Raw genomic sequence first — 15,795 nt, 5'->3', positions numbered from 1 at the left:
CAGGTCAGCCTCACGATAGTTCAGGACCGAGAGTGGAAACAGGCCGGGGCAGGGACTGAGAGCTCCGGGGGCAGCCGAAATGGGGCGGAGGGGTGCGGGGAGGTTGGTCAGGGCCAGTTAGGGCAGTGATGCCCTAATGCTCGCTCATGTTTTACTTTCTAAAATGCGCTTTGTTTTTGCAGACTGCCTCCCCCATCCCCCCCCCCCCGTGCTTATACGTAAAGGATCTTTCCTTCCTGCCCCTGATTGACAGCTAGAAAAGCTGCCACGCTTTTTCCTTGGGAGGACCGGCCTCGGCTTCCCACCCCCCCTGCTGCAATCCTCCCGCCCGCCCCGGTCCTAGGGAAGGCGGCCGAGGCGGCGCTCCCCGGGAAGGCGGTGCTCCTCCCCAGCTCCGCCAGCCCCTGCCCGTCCCCTGCCCGCCGCAGCAGCATGGTGGTGCGGCCGCTGCTGCGCGCCGTCATCATGGGGCCCCCGGGCTCCGGGAAAGGCACCATCTCCGCTCGGATTATCAAACACTTCGGGATGAAGCACCTCTCCAGCGGCGACCTGCTGAGGGACAACATGCAGAAGAAGACAGGTGGGAATGGGGATGGTCCAGAGCGGGGGGGGGGCGGGGGGGCGGCGGAGACGATCCGGGGCGGGCGGCCGCCCGCCCTGGATCGTCCCCGCCGCGCTCCCCCCCTCCCCCCGCGGGAACCGGCCCCACGCAGCCCTGTAGGAAGCTCCTGCGTGACACAGCCCCGCTCCGCCGCGGAGGGACGGTCCTTCCCCTTCTCCCACCCACCCACTGCTCCCCGTCCGCGAAGCCCCTTGGGGATTTCTTGAAGGGAGTTTGCTGCTCCTCACTCCCCATGTGCTCCTGCCGCTCCCGGAGCTCGGGCGTCTTCACGCAGCTCTTCCTGGAAGCCAGGGGCCACCGAAGTGGGCCTCAAGGCTTCAGCCGAGGATCCACTAAAAACTGTCACTTGGCGTCCTTCTTTGTAAGCGTGAACAGGGCATATCTGGGGCTTATCCCGTTTTCCTTGTTTTGTAACACTTAGTTGTTTCCTTGTCTTGGTGCTTTTCGTAAGCACCCAGGGTTTTTTGTAGGTGTTTCTGATAGTCTTCCAGCTGAAACATCTTGAAAGGGAAAAACATTCATGTTTTTAACAGACGGGACAGGAGGAGGAGCTCTGGGTGATCAGACTTTTTCAGATCTTCATTAGATGGCTAGAAGTAGAGACACCTAGAATTCCCAGCTATTCCAAAATTAGAAGGCCTAACTGTAGTGGTGCTTTCCAAAAACAACGGGCAAAGTTTTCAAAATGCTTACTTTCTGCTTTTTAAATTATTATTATCTTACAACAAGTTCATACCTTGCTTAGGTTTCACTATGGCTCTGCACACAGAGTTGCTTGTATTAGGTAATGGTGTGCATTATACTTACTATACAGTCCTAGCTTGATCTCTGGCTCTCCGTTGAGATGCCACAACCCCTCTCTCCAGTGGATTTTTGCAATGATGAAAGATCCCCTCCTGACTTCCACATCTGCTTTTCTTCACAGTGGGGTCGAAAACCTTGTAAGAACCATTTCAGGTTGCATGTGATGAAGTGAGAGTATTGTTATTTCTAGCACTTTGAAGCTGCAGAGAACTGCATTGACTTGGAAGTATCACTGCAATATTATGGCTAAATAATTGGCAGTCTTGGTTTTGGAAGCTTATAAACATGTTTGAGGGTGAAAGATTACCTGTATTATGAAATCAATTGTGATGTGATGTGATTTCCACATCTCTTTTCACACTAATTCTGTTTGCTCTGTAAGAACAATGACTTTGCCTTAGTTGACTGGCTTTACTACAGTCGATATCTACCAGTTAAACATTTGCCAGGAGCACCACCTGTGCAGGCATATCTGATCACATTCATGCTTTTTCTGTCTGTTTGGTTGCACAAGCGTAAATTTTTATTTACAGAGGATCACAAAACCAAAATTGTTGCTGTTATGAACTTCCAATGTAATTTAGACCTAGTGAGAAAGGGAGGTGTTCCAGAAGATGAAGGAAATATGTTATTTACTAAATACTTTAGGTTTTGTGTTCTTTCAATGTGTCTTGGAAGCAAGATCAAAGAGCACCATAATGAAGCTGAAGGGTGTGTGAGAAGTGGAAATTGCAAGTGGAAATACCCCATTGCTTGATTTGAGGAGGGAGCCATGAAGTAGTGGAAAGAAAAGTGATTTGGCAAAGTGTTCTAGGTGGGTTGGACAGATGAAAGAATGTGAAGGAGAACCAAGATGTGAAATGAAAGTGTAGCAGACACATTAAAACCCTGAATGTGAGGAGAGAAGCCAGTGGATGTAAGAGATGATGCAGTTTGCTCCGAATTAGCTAGTGTAGAACTTACAGGAATCTGCTACAGAGTTTTTCATTTGCTAATTAACCCGATTGAAGCTCTGTTTTAATTTTATCAAAAGTGAGTCACTCGTTGCAGAAATGGTCTCCAAAGGATTGAGATGAATACTGAGGTAGCAGGAGTAAGTAGCACACTGAAGGAGGGAGAGGAACTGAGAGGCAACTCAGCTTTGACAAGTTTAGTCAAGGCAAAGAATTTATGAGTTTTGATCATAATAGAAGAGTCCTGCAATTCTTAGTTCTTTGGGAGCTGTGTTACGCTAAGTTGGGCAGTTAAAACACTTGGACAATTAAATATTAATAATAGTTATATGATGCCATTTCTGGCATTTGCTGACTTGTGAAAATGGACTTTGACTGTTGAACAGTCCTGTTGAACATGTGAGTGCCCTTAGCAATTTGCAGTTATTACTGCAGTTCTGCTGGAGCGTGGAGAGTCTGTGACCACCTCTCTAGAGCTAAGCAACCTGTTGTCTGAATATGGCTAGAGCTTGTTTGCCGTAATGTGGTTAGGACATGCCAATCTTTTGCAAAACCATGAAAACATGGATACCTGTTGTCATCTAGACAGGAAAGAAACCTGTGTTGCCTTTAATTCCAAAGACTGCCATGCCTGTTGTGGTTTCAGACCCAAGGCAAAAAAAAACAGAACGAAATTAAAACAACAAAACCTCACGAAATCCCACCCCCAACAATGGGGGGGAGGGGGCAAGAATCGATGGTCTAGTATACAAACTTTTTGTCCTAACATATAACTATTTGGGAACAGTTGTGCCTATTTTTTAATTCTGTAATAGTGACTTTCTAAATGACCTGGGGTTTGTAGAGAGAGGCAGCATGTTTCCAGCTGTGTTGGTCTAGTAATAGGACCTTACAGCTTGCGGTACTCTAAACCTCTCTGGGCCCAAAACATCATCTGTCTTTCCAAAGTATGTTAGTATCGTTCTCTCAACCTTGCCTTGTGCATATTCTTAGGTCATTGTGGCTAGAGCAATGCTGCAGCGTAAATCAGTAACAGATCCAAGCATCAAGTATACATTAAACTATCTAGATGTAATTCATTCCTCCTCCCAGCCTACTTTTGTGGGGTACACAGTTCAAAGTGCACTAGAATAATAAAAGAGGTATGGCTTACTGTCCTCGAAGAAGGGAGCTAGGGAAAGGAGTAGACAGTTTGTACCCAGGCAGACTGTCACCTTCTTTCCAGTTTGTGATATGCTGGAGGACTCAAGCACCGGAGTCTGACTCTTTTCCACATTGTGAGGATTATCTGAAGTCTGACCAAGGTGCACAGTGCCTATTTCTAAATGGTCTTCAAACTTTTCAAAGCCTGACTATAGATGTGAACACCCAATAAGGGGAAATTGTCCCTTTATTACTTCTTTTTTTCCAGCACCAAAGCTACTGTTTGCGTTACTTGAGGGCATCTATTGCTTTTCAGTTGCCTTGTCTGAAGAAGGGCCTCTGTACTATTGCACGTTCCAATACTGCTTCAAGTGATGGGGCTGGCATTCTTCAATGCTTTCTGCTGGAAGTGGTTATATCTTGTGTTGGTATGTCAGTCCATCCCATTTTCTCTTCTGTTTAGTTTACTGTAACAAGATCTGAATTGGCTGCAAATAAAGGCTTTTGCAGGTCCACAGTAAAACCAATCTAGCTGCTATTCTGGGTGCCTTATGTAATTGGGTAATTGTTTTATAAACAGAGACTTTGTGCCTGGGACACAACCCAGGCAAATGAATTTCTTCCGGGCTATACCCATGATTTGGGTGAACTACAGCATGCTACCACCTGTCAGGTAGGAACACGGTGTGATGTCCGGAACTGTGATGTGTAGATGGCATTTTAGCGAGCCAGTGGGCTAAATGACAGGTATTAAAGGTTAGTCAGTTCCATGGGAAAATACTAGTGTCTGTGTGCTCCCATAAATAGTTTACAACATCTATAAACATCCTCTTGTAACTCTAGTAATCATAAAAATATATATCTGGCAAGCGTGTCCCGCTGCACACTGCTCTCTTAAATACCAAAGATGTTTCTCTTCGTAGTGAGGTCAATAGTTAATAACTAGCCACTTTCTTGACAGGAAATCTGAGGGCTGATATCTTAATGAACTTGTGTCCTTTACATTTCTTCCTTTGAAGACTCTTTTTTACCTAATGGCCTCTCCTGATTTTAGTTTTTGGAACCTAGTATTTCCAATACTTACTAGTAGAATTATTTGGAGCGTGTGGGGTTAGAGGTGTGCTGAATGGCCTGTTGCCATCCGTGGAACTACAGACCGATCAAATTAATCTGATACATATTTGCATGATCAGTTCCTAACTGATCATCTGCTTTTGAATTTCAGCAAGCATACTGTCTGTCTTGTTTACAACTGTACTGTTCTGCACCATCAAAACAAATTTTTTGCAGGCTTGTGGGCTTTTTTTGGCTTGCTGGAGGTCAGAGATAGTGTAATGTGACTTCTCTTACTTTCGCAGAAGTTGGAATCCTTGCCAAGTCCTACATTGATCAAGGAGTGCTTATTCCAGATGACATCATGACACGACTAATGCTGAATGAGCTAAAAGGTTTAGATCGGTACAACTGGCTATTGGATGGTAAGTTAGCATATTGGATATCACTATATGTGGAGAGAAAATCTGTGGTGGAAAGCTTGGAGTGCTTTGGTCACTTGTGGGTAGCTACACTCCAGTCGCCATCCTCGAGTTGTAGTAACTAGAGACTATTTGTTGCCAGCCTGTTGTGAAACCTTCAGCAGCTAGTCTGCCCCAGTTTCTTTGGTTGTAAAATATTTTGGGTGCATCCCGCCTTCCGAGCGATACAGGGATGTTTAATTCATGTCGAAAAGGGTAGTTCAACACACCAGTAAAATTTCAAAACTGGCAATTCTGGTAATTCTTATGCTTTATTTCCCCTTTAAAATAAGCATTCAGAAGTTTGGTTTTTTAAAGCCTTTTCATGTTAAAGTCCTTGGGGAATGGAACACTTTTGAACAATGGGGTTGAGGAATTATTTAAATAGAAAGGTAGGTATGTGATGCAGCAACACGATAAGTATGGAAAGCAAGTACTGCAGCAGTGTGTAATAAATCACTAACAAAAACACGTCTTAAGTGCTCTAAAAGGTCTCTCTCATTTGCTCTTTGATTCTGTTCTCTAGAGTGAATTGTTCTGCAATTCTGCAGCGTAAGCTCATTGCTTCAGTATTCATGGTAGAGAGAAAATGCATTTGCCATTGTCTTCATGAACTGAATGGCTCTTGTTACCCCAGCCCATGGGTTGGATGCGCAGCACACAGATAGTGTCTAGGCTGGATGTGTGTGGTTTTGGATTCTAGTCACAACCTGTCTCAGTAGATAAAACTAAAAAGTTGTTGGTGTAGCTTTTTATTTAGAGGGAGTGAAAAATCCACAGTGCTCTCTGTCCCTTAGTGCTTTAATATAATTGCTTCTGGTACAGTGATCTGTTCTGGTGGCTTTAGTCACAGTTATGTTCCTCCTTAGTGAAGACAAAGGCTTAATTCCCACAGTGAACAGCACAATGAAACCTAATCAATAAAGGAAAGAGCTGCAGATGGTTTTTTTTCTTTAGTTCCAGGTCCTGTGTACACACAGTTCCAGCCTTGTGGATCTGGATGTGTAGCAGTTTAGCTGGGCACACCGGCAACTCTTAACAGCAGGATGGTATGGAGACCGTAAGAGAATAAATCCATTTCTGCTGCATGTTAACGTCCTGCCTTCTTTAAACTTTTGGAGCAGAAATTTTGTCTACATCAGCATCTGTAATGAGACTCAGTGAATTACGCTAGGGTTAGCTCTGGCATAATGGGCTCTGTAGGAGCAATACTGTTCTGTTGAAATATGTTAACCAGAAAATCTTTAGTTTGATAGCTGCAACTAAGAACAAATAGCTGAGGTCAAACTAAATAGAGTTGCTGAGCTGCTTGTATGCTCACTTAGCCAAATGCCATTTCCACTGCCTTACAATGGGTTGGTGGGTTCTAGAGTCGTAGCAGATGTAGCAGTCTGAGTTGTGGGTGTGATCTGCCTAGATTTAGGGCTGTATAGTCAGGGCACCTTTCTGTGTGTTCCTGGATTCTTCATAATTCATCACATCTTGTAGATACTTTTTTTCTGTATCGAGAAAAGACTGTATGCAGCAAATGCTGCTTCATTTTCAAGGAAATGCTTTTGTAAAGGCACTTTAATTTGTTGAGGAAGTTTCTCATTACTAAGTCCCAAAGCAGACTCATTTTCCTAAGATGTGTGGTGGCTGACTAGCTTGTCAATAGTAAGAAAAAACAGCAGTGCTGGAGTCCTGGCTTTCCCTCTACTCTTAACATTTAGAAACACTTCCATGAGATAATGTGAACGTGAAAGAAATAGGATGAGGGCAGCTATGGCTGTGATGCAAACCAGCTGCATCATAGAATCATAGAATCATTAAGGTTGGAAAAGACCTCTAAGATCATCGTGTCCAACCGTCAACCCAACACACCATGTCCACTACACCATGTCCCTAAGGGCCTCATCTACACGTCTTTTAAATACCTCCAGGGATGGTGACTCCACCACTTCCCTGGGCAGCCTGTTCCAAGGCCTGACCACTCTTTCAGTAAAGAAATTTTTCCTAATGTTCAATCTAAACCTCCCTTGGCGCAACTTGAGGCCATTTCCTCTTGTCCTATCGCTAGTTACTTGGCAGAAGAGACCAACACCCACCTCGCTACAACCTCCTTTCAGGTAGTTGTAGAGCGCGATGAGGTCTCCCCTCAGCCTCCTCTTCTCCAGGCTAAACAACCCCAGTTCCCTCAGCCGCTCCTCATAAGACTTGTGCTCCAGGCCCTTCACCAGCTTCGTTGCCCTCCTCTGGACACGCTCCAGCACCTTCATGTCCTTCTTGTAGTGAGGGGCCCAAAACTGAACACAGTATTCGAGGTGTGGCCTCACCAGTGCCGAGTACAGGGGCACGATCACCTCCCTACTCCTGCTGGCCACACTATTTCTGATACAGGCCAGGATGCCGTTGGCCTTCTTGGCCACCTGGGCACACTGCCGGCTCATGTTCAGCCGGCTGTCAATCAGCACCCCCAGGTCCTTTTCCTCTGGGCAGCTTTCCAGCCACTCTTGCCCAAGCCTGTAGCGTTGCCTGGGGTTGTTGTGGCCGAAGTGCAGGACCCGGCACTTGGCCTTGTTGAACCTCATACAGTTGGCCTCGGCCCATCGATCCAGCCTGTCCAGGTCCCTCTGCAGAGCCTTCCTACCCTCGAGCAGATCAACACTCCCGGCCAACTTGGTGTCGTCTGCAAACTTACTGAGGGAGCACTCGATCCCCTCGTCCAGATCATTGATGAAGATATTGAACAGGACCGGCCCCAGTATTGAGCCCTGGGGAACACCGCTCGTGACCGGCCGCCAACTGGATTTAACTCCGTTGACCACAACTCTCTGGGCTCGGCCGTCCAGCCAGTTTTTTACCCAGCGAAGAGTGCACCTGTCTAGGCCGTGAGCCGCCAGCTTCTCTAGGAGATGCTGTGGGAGACAGTGTCAAAGGCCTTACTGAAGTCCAAGTAGACCACATCCACAGCCTTTCCCTCATCCACGAGGCGGGTCACCTGGTCATAGAAGGAGATCAGGTTGGTCAAGCAGGACCTGCCTTCCATGAACCCGTGCTGGCTGGGCCTGATCCCCTGGTTGTCCCGGACATGGCTCGTGAGCACCCTTAAAACCAACCGCTCCATGATCTTCCCTGGCACCGAGGTCAGGCTGACCAGCCTGTAGTTCCCCGGATCCTCCCTCCGGCCCTTCTTGTAGATGGGCGTCACACTGGCGAGCCTCCAATCGTCCGGGACCTCCCCAGTTAACCAGGACTGCTGGTAAATGATGGAGAGCGGCTCGGCAAGCTCCTCTGCCAGCTCCCTCAGTACCCTCGGGTGGATCCCATCCGGCCCCATAGACTTGTGAACGTCCAGGTGGCATAGCAGGTCATGAACTTCATCCTCTTGGATGATGGGGGGTTTATCCTGCTCGTCGTCCCTGTCTTCCAGCTCAGGGGGCTGAGTACCCTGAGGATAACCACTCTGACTACTAAAGACTGAGGCAAAGAAGGCGTTGAGTACCTCAGCCTTTTCCTCGTCCTTGGTGGCAACGTTCCCCCCCGCATCCAATAGAGGATGGAGATTCTCCTTGGCTCTCCTTTTGTCATTAACATACTTATAAAAGCATTTTTTGTTGTCTCTCACGACAGTGGCCAGGTTGAGTTCTAGCCGGGCTTTTGCCTTTCTAATTTCCTCTCTGCACGACCTAACGAGATCCCTGTACTCTTCCTGAGTTGCCTGACCCTTCCTCCACAAGTGATAAACTCTCCTTTTTTCCCTGAGTCCCAGCCAGAGCTCCCCGTTCAGCCAGGCCGGTCGCCTTCCCCGCCCGTTCTTCTTGGGGCACATGGGGACAGCCCGCTCCTGCGCCTTTAAGACTTCCTTCTTGAAGAACGTCCAGCCTTCCTGGACCCCTTTGCCCTTCAGGACTGTCTCCCTTAACACCATAATTTTTTTATTTTTTTCTGTTGTAAGGCTAGTTCTTGGCTGGTTCTTTACTCAGGCAATGGACTCATCAACCAATGTTATGCCAAGAAGAGTTTCTTAAGTTTGTACCTATCAGTACTTGCCTTTATGGAGAAGTTTACTTATGTAGCATGATGAAAATTACAAGCTACTGAATAACATGATGCTGTGCAAGAGCTTTGTGGGTAGAGGTATTATTCCAGTGAATCTGTGGCACAATAGCATGTTCTGCAGTAGCTTTGACTGCTGAAGTTCTTGTGGTCAATCTTTCATTTTAAATTCTTTGTGGAGACCTTGGTTTTCTCGTTCTCTGTTTCCCTCCCTTCTTCGTAAATTCCACTAAATTTTTCTAGTAGTAACATGTGCCTTTGAAAGCACGCTACTGGAGCCATAGAGTTCATGGGGCAAAATGCAGTGTCTTTTAAGTGAAGAGACAGATTCCTGTTCAGCCTGAGTGTTCTCACAGTCACCATCCCTGAGGATAGTTTGATACACTAGACTTCCCAGAACTCTTTCTAAAGCTACTCTTTTATGTAAAATTAATCCTGGACTGCCTCTGGTAGATATATTTGGCTTACTGCAACTGAATGAAGTATGTTTGTAATGGTCACCTCCTTAAGCCAGACTTACTTACAACTGTGGAAATAAGCGTTGTCACAAATGTTTCTAGGTTGTTCCAGACCTCTGGTGAACTGCCTGTAGCTTTTATTCTTCAAAATGTGTATACAATGCTTTTATTCAATATAGCGGTATGTAGTACATATGAGTATGGCATCTTTTTGCATTTACTTGTTAGACTTTTGGGAAGATGAGTAACTGAAATGAGGAAATGGAAACAGGGAGGCATTTAACAAGTTAAAGTGCCGTAACATATTGAAAAATACTTAGAAAATGTGATGTCTCTTCAACTTTTACAGTATGACGATGCTTTTTTTTTTCCCCGCTGTCTGACAATTATTTTCTCTAATGACTGAATCCAGGTAATTCTCACTATAATTCTGCCTTTGGATTTTTATGGAGTTGTTTCCTTTAAAAAGGTTTCCCCAGAACGGTTGCTCAGGCAGAAGCCCTGGATAAAGAATGTCAGATAGACACTGTGATTGACTTAGATGTGCCATTTGAGACCATAAAATGTCGGCTCACAGCACGTTGGATCCACCCTGCTAGTGGCAGAGTCTACAATCTTGAATTCAGTCCTCCCAAAGTGCAGGTAAGCAATACATGTTGGTGTTGGCGCTAATAAACGTTGCATTGCATTTCGTACTTGCAGTAAAATACTGTTTGCGTATGTTGTTGCAAAACACAGTAGCTCAGAAGAAAAAGGCTCATTTCATCTCTTATGAGCACAGAACGTTTCTGGTAACATCCTGCCTCTGAGGGTATGTTAGTGACCTGGTAGAAGCTCAAGCTGATGGACAATGTGTTTGTCCCCTGCAGAATGAAACACCATGGTGTTTTGTAAGCTCTTGTTAAAGCTGTTCACTGATCTGGAATACCCTCTTTCTTGCACACTGGCATAGGAGTTGGGCATGTTCTTAGCCTGTTCTGCAAGTCTGCAGCCTGTACAGTCCAAAATGCAGTTTCCTTTTCCTTCCTCCAGAGGACTTATTCTTTGTATCTAGGAAAATAGACCGAATCATCAGTCAGAGGAATCCACTTAATGCTTTCCCTGTGTTTATATTTAACCAGGATGGGTATTTTCACGGGAACAGTTGTCATATTGCAAAATTAGATGTAGAAACTTGCCGGTCAGGGAAGCTTCTCAAGAGATCGAAGAGGTTATGGCTTGAGATATCCTCAGGAGGAATAGTAAACTTGAAGATAATGATTGTACATTGTTACCTTGAGATTTTTGAGGAACTTGGATTAGCCTTAGTGCAACTCAGCTTAAGCTGTATTGCATCCTTAACTCTAAATAGCTTACCTGTTGTGGCATCACATTTCACCGGGAAGCTCTATTAAGTTACACCAGAAGCATAGCAGGCCTTGTAGTTTTTGGATTTCAGTGTTGCAGGAAAAGAGGCCAGCTGAAATAGCAGGTAAGCACTGGAAGTGAGCAACTGGAAACACTGCCTTTGTATCGTTTAAAACCTGGTGTTTTAAGTGATGGCTATTTTTAATTGCAGAAGAGCATAGGCAAACTGCAACAGAGAATTATCAGCCCTGCCAAAGAGTGGGCTTCAGCTGCAACAGCTTTGCTATTAGGAACACTCCACCCTACCTTCCACTAATTAGAAGGCATATCACAACATAGTAAAGTAGATTGCATAGTTAAGTGCAACCATGGAATGGAGCTGAACAGCTGAAATACAGTTGTCTCTGTTATCTAATAGACCTGCAAAATGTTTACTTACTCAACAGAACCAAAAGATTATGGCTTTAGAGTTAATGCAAGGCTGAAGGCTCAATATTTGATAGGTACAATGAAGGCACTAGTATGGCTGCTTGCACAAATGCTAGAAAGAAACACTTCAGTGTTCTAAGTGATTGTATTATGTAAACAAGGTAAGTTTGACCATATAAATCCATCTCTAATATGATACAGATGTTCTGGAACAGATTTTCTTCACACTGTCATGAACAGAGAAGCTTACTGAACATTGAGAGTTATTGATTTTCTGAAACTGACTGCAATATTTTTGTGGTCTCATTAGCTTTGTACTTGTAAGATCACTCATGTTTCCACTCCAAATGTCCGATTAAACTTGTCTTTAGGGAAAATCAAAATTCTTGAGGATTTAATTAATATGTATGAAGGAGCAAAAAGTCCTTTATATCTGTGATGGATCATATTCTGTCCTTAGATGCACAATGATTCAGTGCACCCAAGAAGGAGCCAACTTTTATGCCACTAGCTAGTCCTTCAGAAGATATGCCAGTGGTCAACAATTTCTTCAGTCATTGCTGGTTTCAAGGCTTAAAAGCTCCATAATCACTTACAGCATTTCAGTATATTGGAGGTGAAATGTGCAGTAAAGTAGGAGCTGTCAGTTCACACATTAGGTCCCTACCTCTATTTACTGAATCCTAGACAAACTTCAGCTGGCTTTTATGCCATTTTTTGTACAGCTGTTGCTAAATGATAATTCTTCCATTTTGCGACTTGAAATCAAAGGGCCATTAACTCCTTTCCCCATTTCAGTATTGTCAAACAAAGGTCCAGCTGGTCTCTTGCTTGTTTCCTGTTATGCAGGAATATATTACCAACAATATTGTTTTTCCTCATATACGAAGGTTTTGTCTACTTATTTCCCATATTCAACGAGAGTTCCAGAGGACAAATTAGTCAAGTTACTATGACCTGATGTTCATTGCCAAAAATTGTTCATATTTTTAACTGATGGACTGTTTTACTGGAAAGTCAACATCTTACATTCCATTCTCTTTATAAGCAGAAATCTACACCTTGACTAACTGGAAACTGATCATAATTTAAATAGAAAATTACACAAAACGTACTTAAACAAAAATAAGAAATATACACCAGTGTTTACTTTTAACCATGATTAGGGCATTGATGATATTACTGGAGAGCCACTTGTTCAGCGTGATGATGATAAGCCGGAGACGGTTACCAAGAGGCTGCAAGCTTATGATGCACAGACAAAACCTGTTCTAGAATATTATCGGTAAGTAGTAAAATCTGTTCTTCCACATTCTAAAAGCTTCTTCCACATTAGCATAGCAAAAACCAGATCTCTTCAGTTACAGAGATATTGCAACAGTGAACGTAGTATGAGTAGCAGTGTGTCTTTCATCAACTCAATAAGAAATCAGCCCAGTAAAATGACTGTGTTTCCCTCCTCTTCAGGAGCCTGCTTAGCAAAAGAGCCTTTCATTGTAGCCATATTTAGCTTTACATAGAGCGCTATGCATTATTCAATACATTATAGTACTGTTCTGAGCAACATAGCTCCAGTTAGTAAGGTAACAGAGACAGTTCCTTTTTTTGGAAGATTTAGGATGTGTAAGTAGAAGCCCTCCTAACAAGGGCAAGGGGTCAAGAAGTGACAAATAGAAAAACTGTTAATGAGGATTTAAAAGTGGCTGTTCTAAGAACACGACTGTGACAGGCTCAGCTAGCAAGACTCTTTGGGAATAAGCAACTATTCGAGAATACTGCCATTTGCACTGTGAAACGGTGACAAATTATTAGTTCCTTTAAGAGCCAAAATTATACACAAAGTTTCTCTTAATGTAAAGCTGCAGATATCACATTGCTAATATATAGGTAATAGTAGGTCACCATGTAGAGCTTTGTAGTCTTATCTTGCCTAGACAAAGAAATCAGACTCTCTTTGACAATGTGCTGAAGTCACTGTCCTTCTATCTCCATATCCACCACCCTTCATTATGCTTTACCAAAACTGTTGAGCAAAAGACTAGAAGCTCCATCTTTGGGGTAGTTAAGTTTTAAAGAAGGAGTTTTTCTGGATTGACAATGATTTTCCTGACTTTGGTAGCTTTCTGAAGTGAAAATGCCTCAAAGCACCACAGTAAGACATAGGCCTAAACTATTATTATTACTGATAATAACATACTTTACAGATAAAACTAGCTACTAGAACTAATTCAGAATAACTTGATTGTGCCTGGTTCACTTGCTTGTTCTGATGTACCTTCTTTGATCCTTGAGGTGTAACTTGACAATACCTAGGTTAGTCACAGTTGTTTGGATGACTGCTGTATAACGTGTGCTGTATGACTGCATTGCTGCTGCTTCTTTTTACCTTTCACAGTTTGTTATTAAGTACTCTGTGGACAGCTGTCAGTTTTATGAACTGATGTGGCCAATAGCTCACTGTTTGAGGAACAGAGTAATGCATGTCCAGCCTGCATTCCCAACGTTATGGCTGTTCTTGATGTTAAATCACATGCGTATTTGCACACTCCTGCCAGGGCAATCTTAAAGTGAGGCGGAGATCCTGGAACAATTAAACAATTTGACTTCTGTAATGCTTTCTTCTTTTTCTTCCTTAGGGAAAAAGGGTTATTGAAGTCCTTCTCCGGAACAGAAACCAATAAGATCTGGCCACATATCTATGCTTTCCTCCAAACCAAGTTGCCAGATATGAGCCAGAAAGATGCTGCCACTCCCAGGTGAAAAAAGGTCTAACTTCTGCTCATCTGTCATAGCTCACACTTGATTACATGAGATTTAGCAATCAAGGATTTCTCTACGTAGTCTACCAAACTGATCAATAATTAAAGTCTAATGTTGTCCTTAACTTACATTATGATAAACTTTGTTCTCACTTTAATGCTGTATGTTTTGTATTAAATATTCCTAGTTTTTATAATATAGTAACGGACTTTAACAAAAGCAGCCACTCTCATGTCTCTTATTCAGAAAATATTTGTTTGGTTGGTGAAGGAAACACATTTCAGAATGCAGCCTAATTACAAAGCACATTGATTGATTTACTCACTCATGAAATGTAGTGCGAAGCAATGATAAGGACATGAAAGCACATTTCTTGAATGTGTGATTAGTTGGGGCCAGCCAGAAGCTGTGGGGAACCATGACCACCATTCTGCAAAGAGCCATTTCAGACCAGAACTGGCATATATATAGGTTGATCTCATGGAATACAGTCACCTTCTTTTAGCTTTGCTTGCACAGATGTTAGGTGATTTTGCTGGACTTAAATTACCCTTAACACTTGCTTGGATGATTGGCCTTATTACTATGTTTATATTTCTGCCCTCAGAGCAGCTATCTTGCAGGCATGAGAAATGGAGTTTCAATGATGTGTAACACATTCGGTAAAGCCTCTGTCTTTGTGCAGCTGTATAAGACTTTATTAGTAAAAAGACAGCAGATACTGAAGAGATTAAGTGTAATCTGGTAAGCTTGTAGCTAAATGATCTTGACTAGTGAATGTGTCTTTTCTACTATCTTTGAAAAAACAACTGCTCATTGATGCCAGTGGCAGGATTTCCAGTGATCAAATTATCAACTTTGTCATATTACTGTAGCACGTTTTATTGTAGCAATTGGACTGGTTTTCATGAGTTCATATTACTAATCCATGTCTCTGACCAGCTCTTGTATTTATTTATGTGCTAGGAAACTGGAGTTACAAACCTCCACAGGCCATACTTTTTAACAGTCCAGGTAATGCAGACATTGCTATTTTTCAGTGAACTCTCCTAACCCTTTTTTTATGCTCACCAGATTGAGAGTTTCAAGAAGAGTCAGCAAAACTTGAGGAACAAACAACTGTGTCTAGGCAACGTCTGAAGTAGCTGTGTCCTACTAGTGCAGGTCCCAATCTCCTTTTGCAGTGACTGACTGTAAACAACTACAGAGCTGTGATGCTGACATACCTTGGATTACATTTGCACGTCTAGTTTTAGCATTATCAATATTGAGACACATTTGTGTCTAAAAAAAGATGGTCATTGTAGAATTTGTAAAGCTTTCCCATTACTATAAATGAACAACAGGGGCAGCAGCTATCACTGCAAGCAGCTTTCCTTACATTTCAAAGAAAGCTTGCCAAAAGGCTGACCACTTGTATTTTCATCTTCAGAAATGTCTATATGGAGACTGTAGACTGAGTGAGTTCAGAGATGCAATTCCTTAAAGAAGTCATGGTTAGAAAACAGTAGCTACCGCATTATAGTGAGAAACCCTGATGTGCCGCTTACTTCTACTTAAGCATTTTGATTTCAGTAAAAAGCAGCTATGCTTGGTTTTTTGCCAGCCTACGTACGTTTCAGTTAGCCAGAAGGAGAACAGGGAGGGAATCTCCTTATGATTTGACACTTATTCTCACACGATCCAATTTTAGCCACTTAGAAACTTTAAAAATAACTTTCAGTATA

At 43.3% G+C, this 15,795-nt stretch overlaps 1 protein-coding gene across 2 annotated transcripts; it reads left to right on the top strand.

The window, feature by feature from the left end:
* The first annotated feature begins 311 nt into the window (after nucleotides 1-311).
* AK3 (adenylate kinase 3) lies at nucleotides 312-14,225 on the top strand. Of its 2 annotated transcripts, none has more exons than XM_075137728.1 (5): nucleotides 312-580; nucleotides 4,881-5,000; nucleotides 10,002-10,174; nucleotides 12,475-12,593; nucleotides 13,945-14,225. In XM_075137728.1, exons 1-5 carry the CDS (start codon nucleotides 433-435, stop codon nucleotides 14,066-14,068), a joined length of 684 nt encoding a protein of 227 aa, XP_074993829.1. In that variant the 5' UTR covers nucleotides 312-432; the 3' UTR covers nucleotides 14,069-14,225. The 2 variants fall into 2 exon arrangements, with proteins under 2 accessions (XP_074993829.1, XP_074993828.1); XM_075137727.1 differs by lacking the exon at nucleotides 312-580 and adding an exon at nucleotides 4,176-4,195.
* The last annotated feature ends 1,570 nt before the right edge of the window (nucleotides 14,226-15,795 follow it).

Source organism: Calonectris borealis, chromosome Z (genome assembly GCF_964195595.1).
Source record: "Calonectris borealis chromosome Z, bCalBor7.hap1.2, whole genome shotgun sequence".
Classification (NCBI taxonomy): Eukaryota; Metazoa; Chordata; class Aves; order Procellariiformes; family Procellariidae; genus Calonectris; species Calonectris borealis.
Note: the sequence above shows the minus strand (reverse complement) of the source record. Positions and strands in the feature narration are given on the sequence as shown.

Bases quoted from the DNA above. Each gene is read 5' to 3' on its own strand.
- AK3 (XM_075137728.1), top strand. From the start codon at position 433: ATGGTGGTGCGGCCGCTGCTGCGCGCCGTCATCATGGGGCCCCCGGGC. The intron at 5,001-10,001 runs GTAAGTTAGCAT...TCCTTTAAAAAG, and splicing joins GTACAACTGGCTATTGGATG to GTTTCCCCAGAACGGTTGCT. The intron at 12,594-13,944 runs GTAAGTAGTAAA...TTTCTTCCTTAG, and splicing joins CCTGTTCTAGAATATTATCG to GGAAAAAGGGTTATTGAAGT.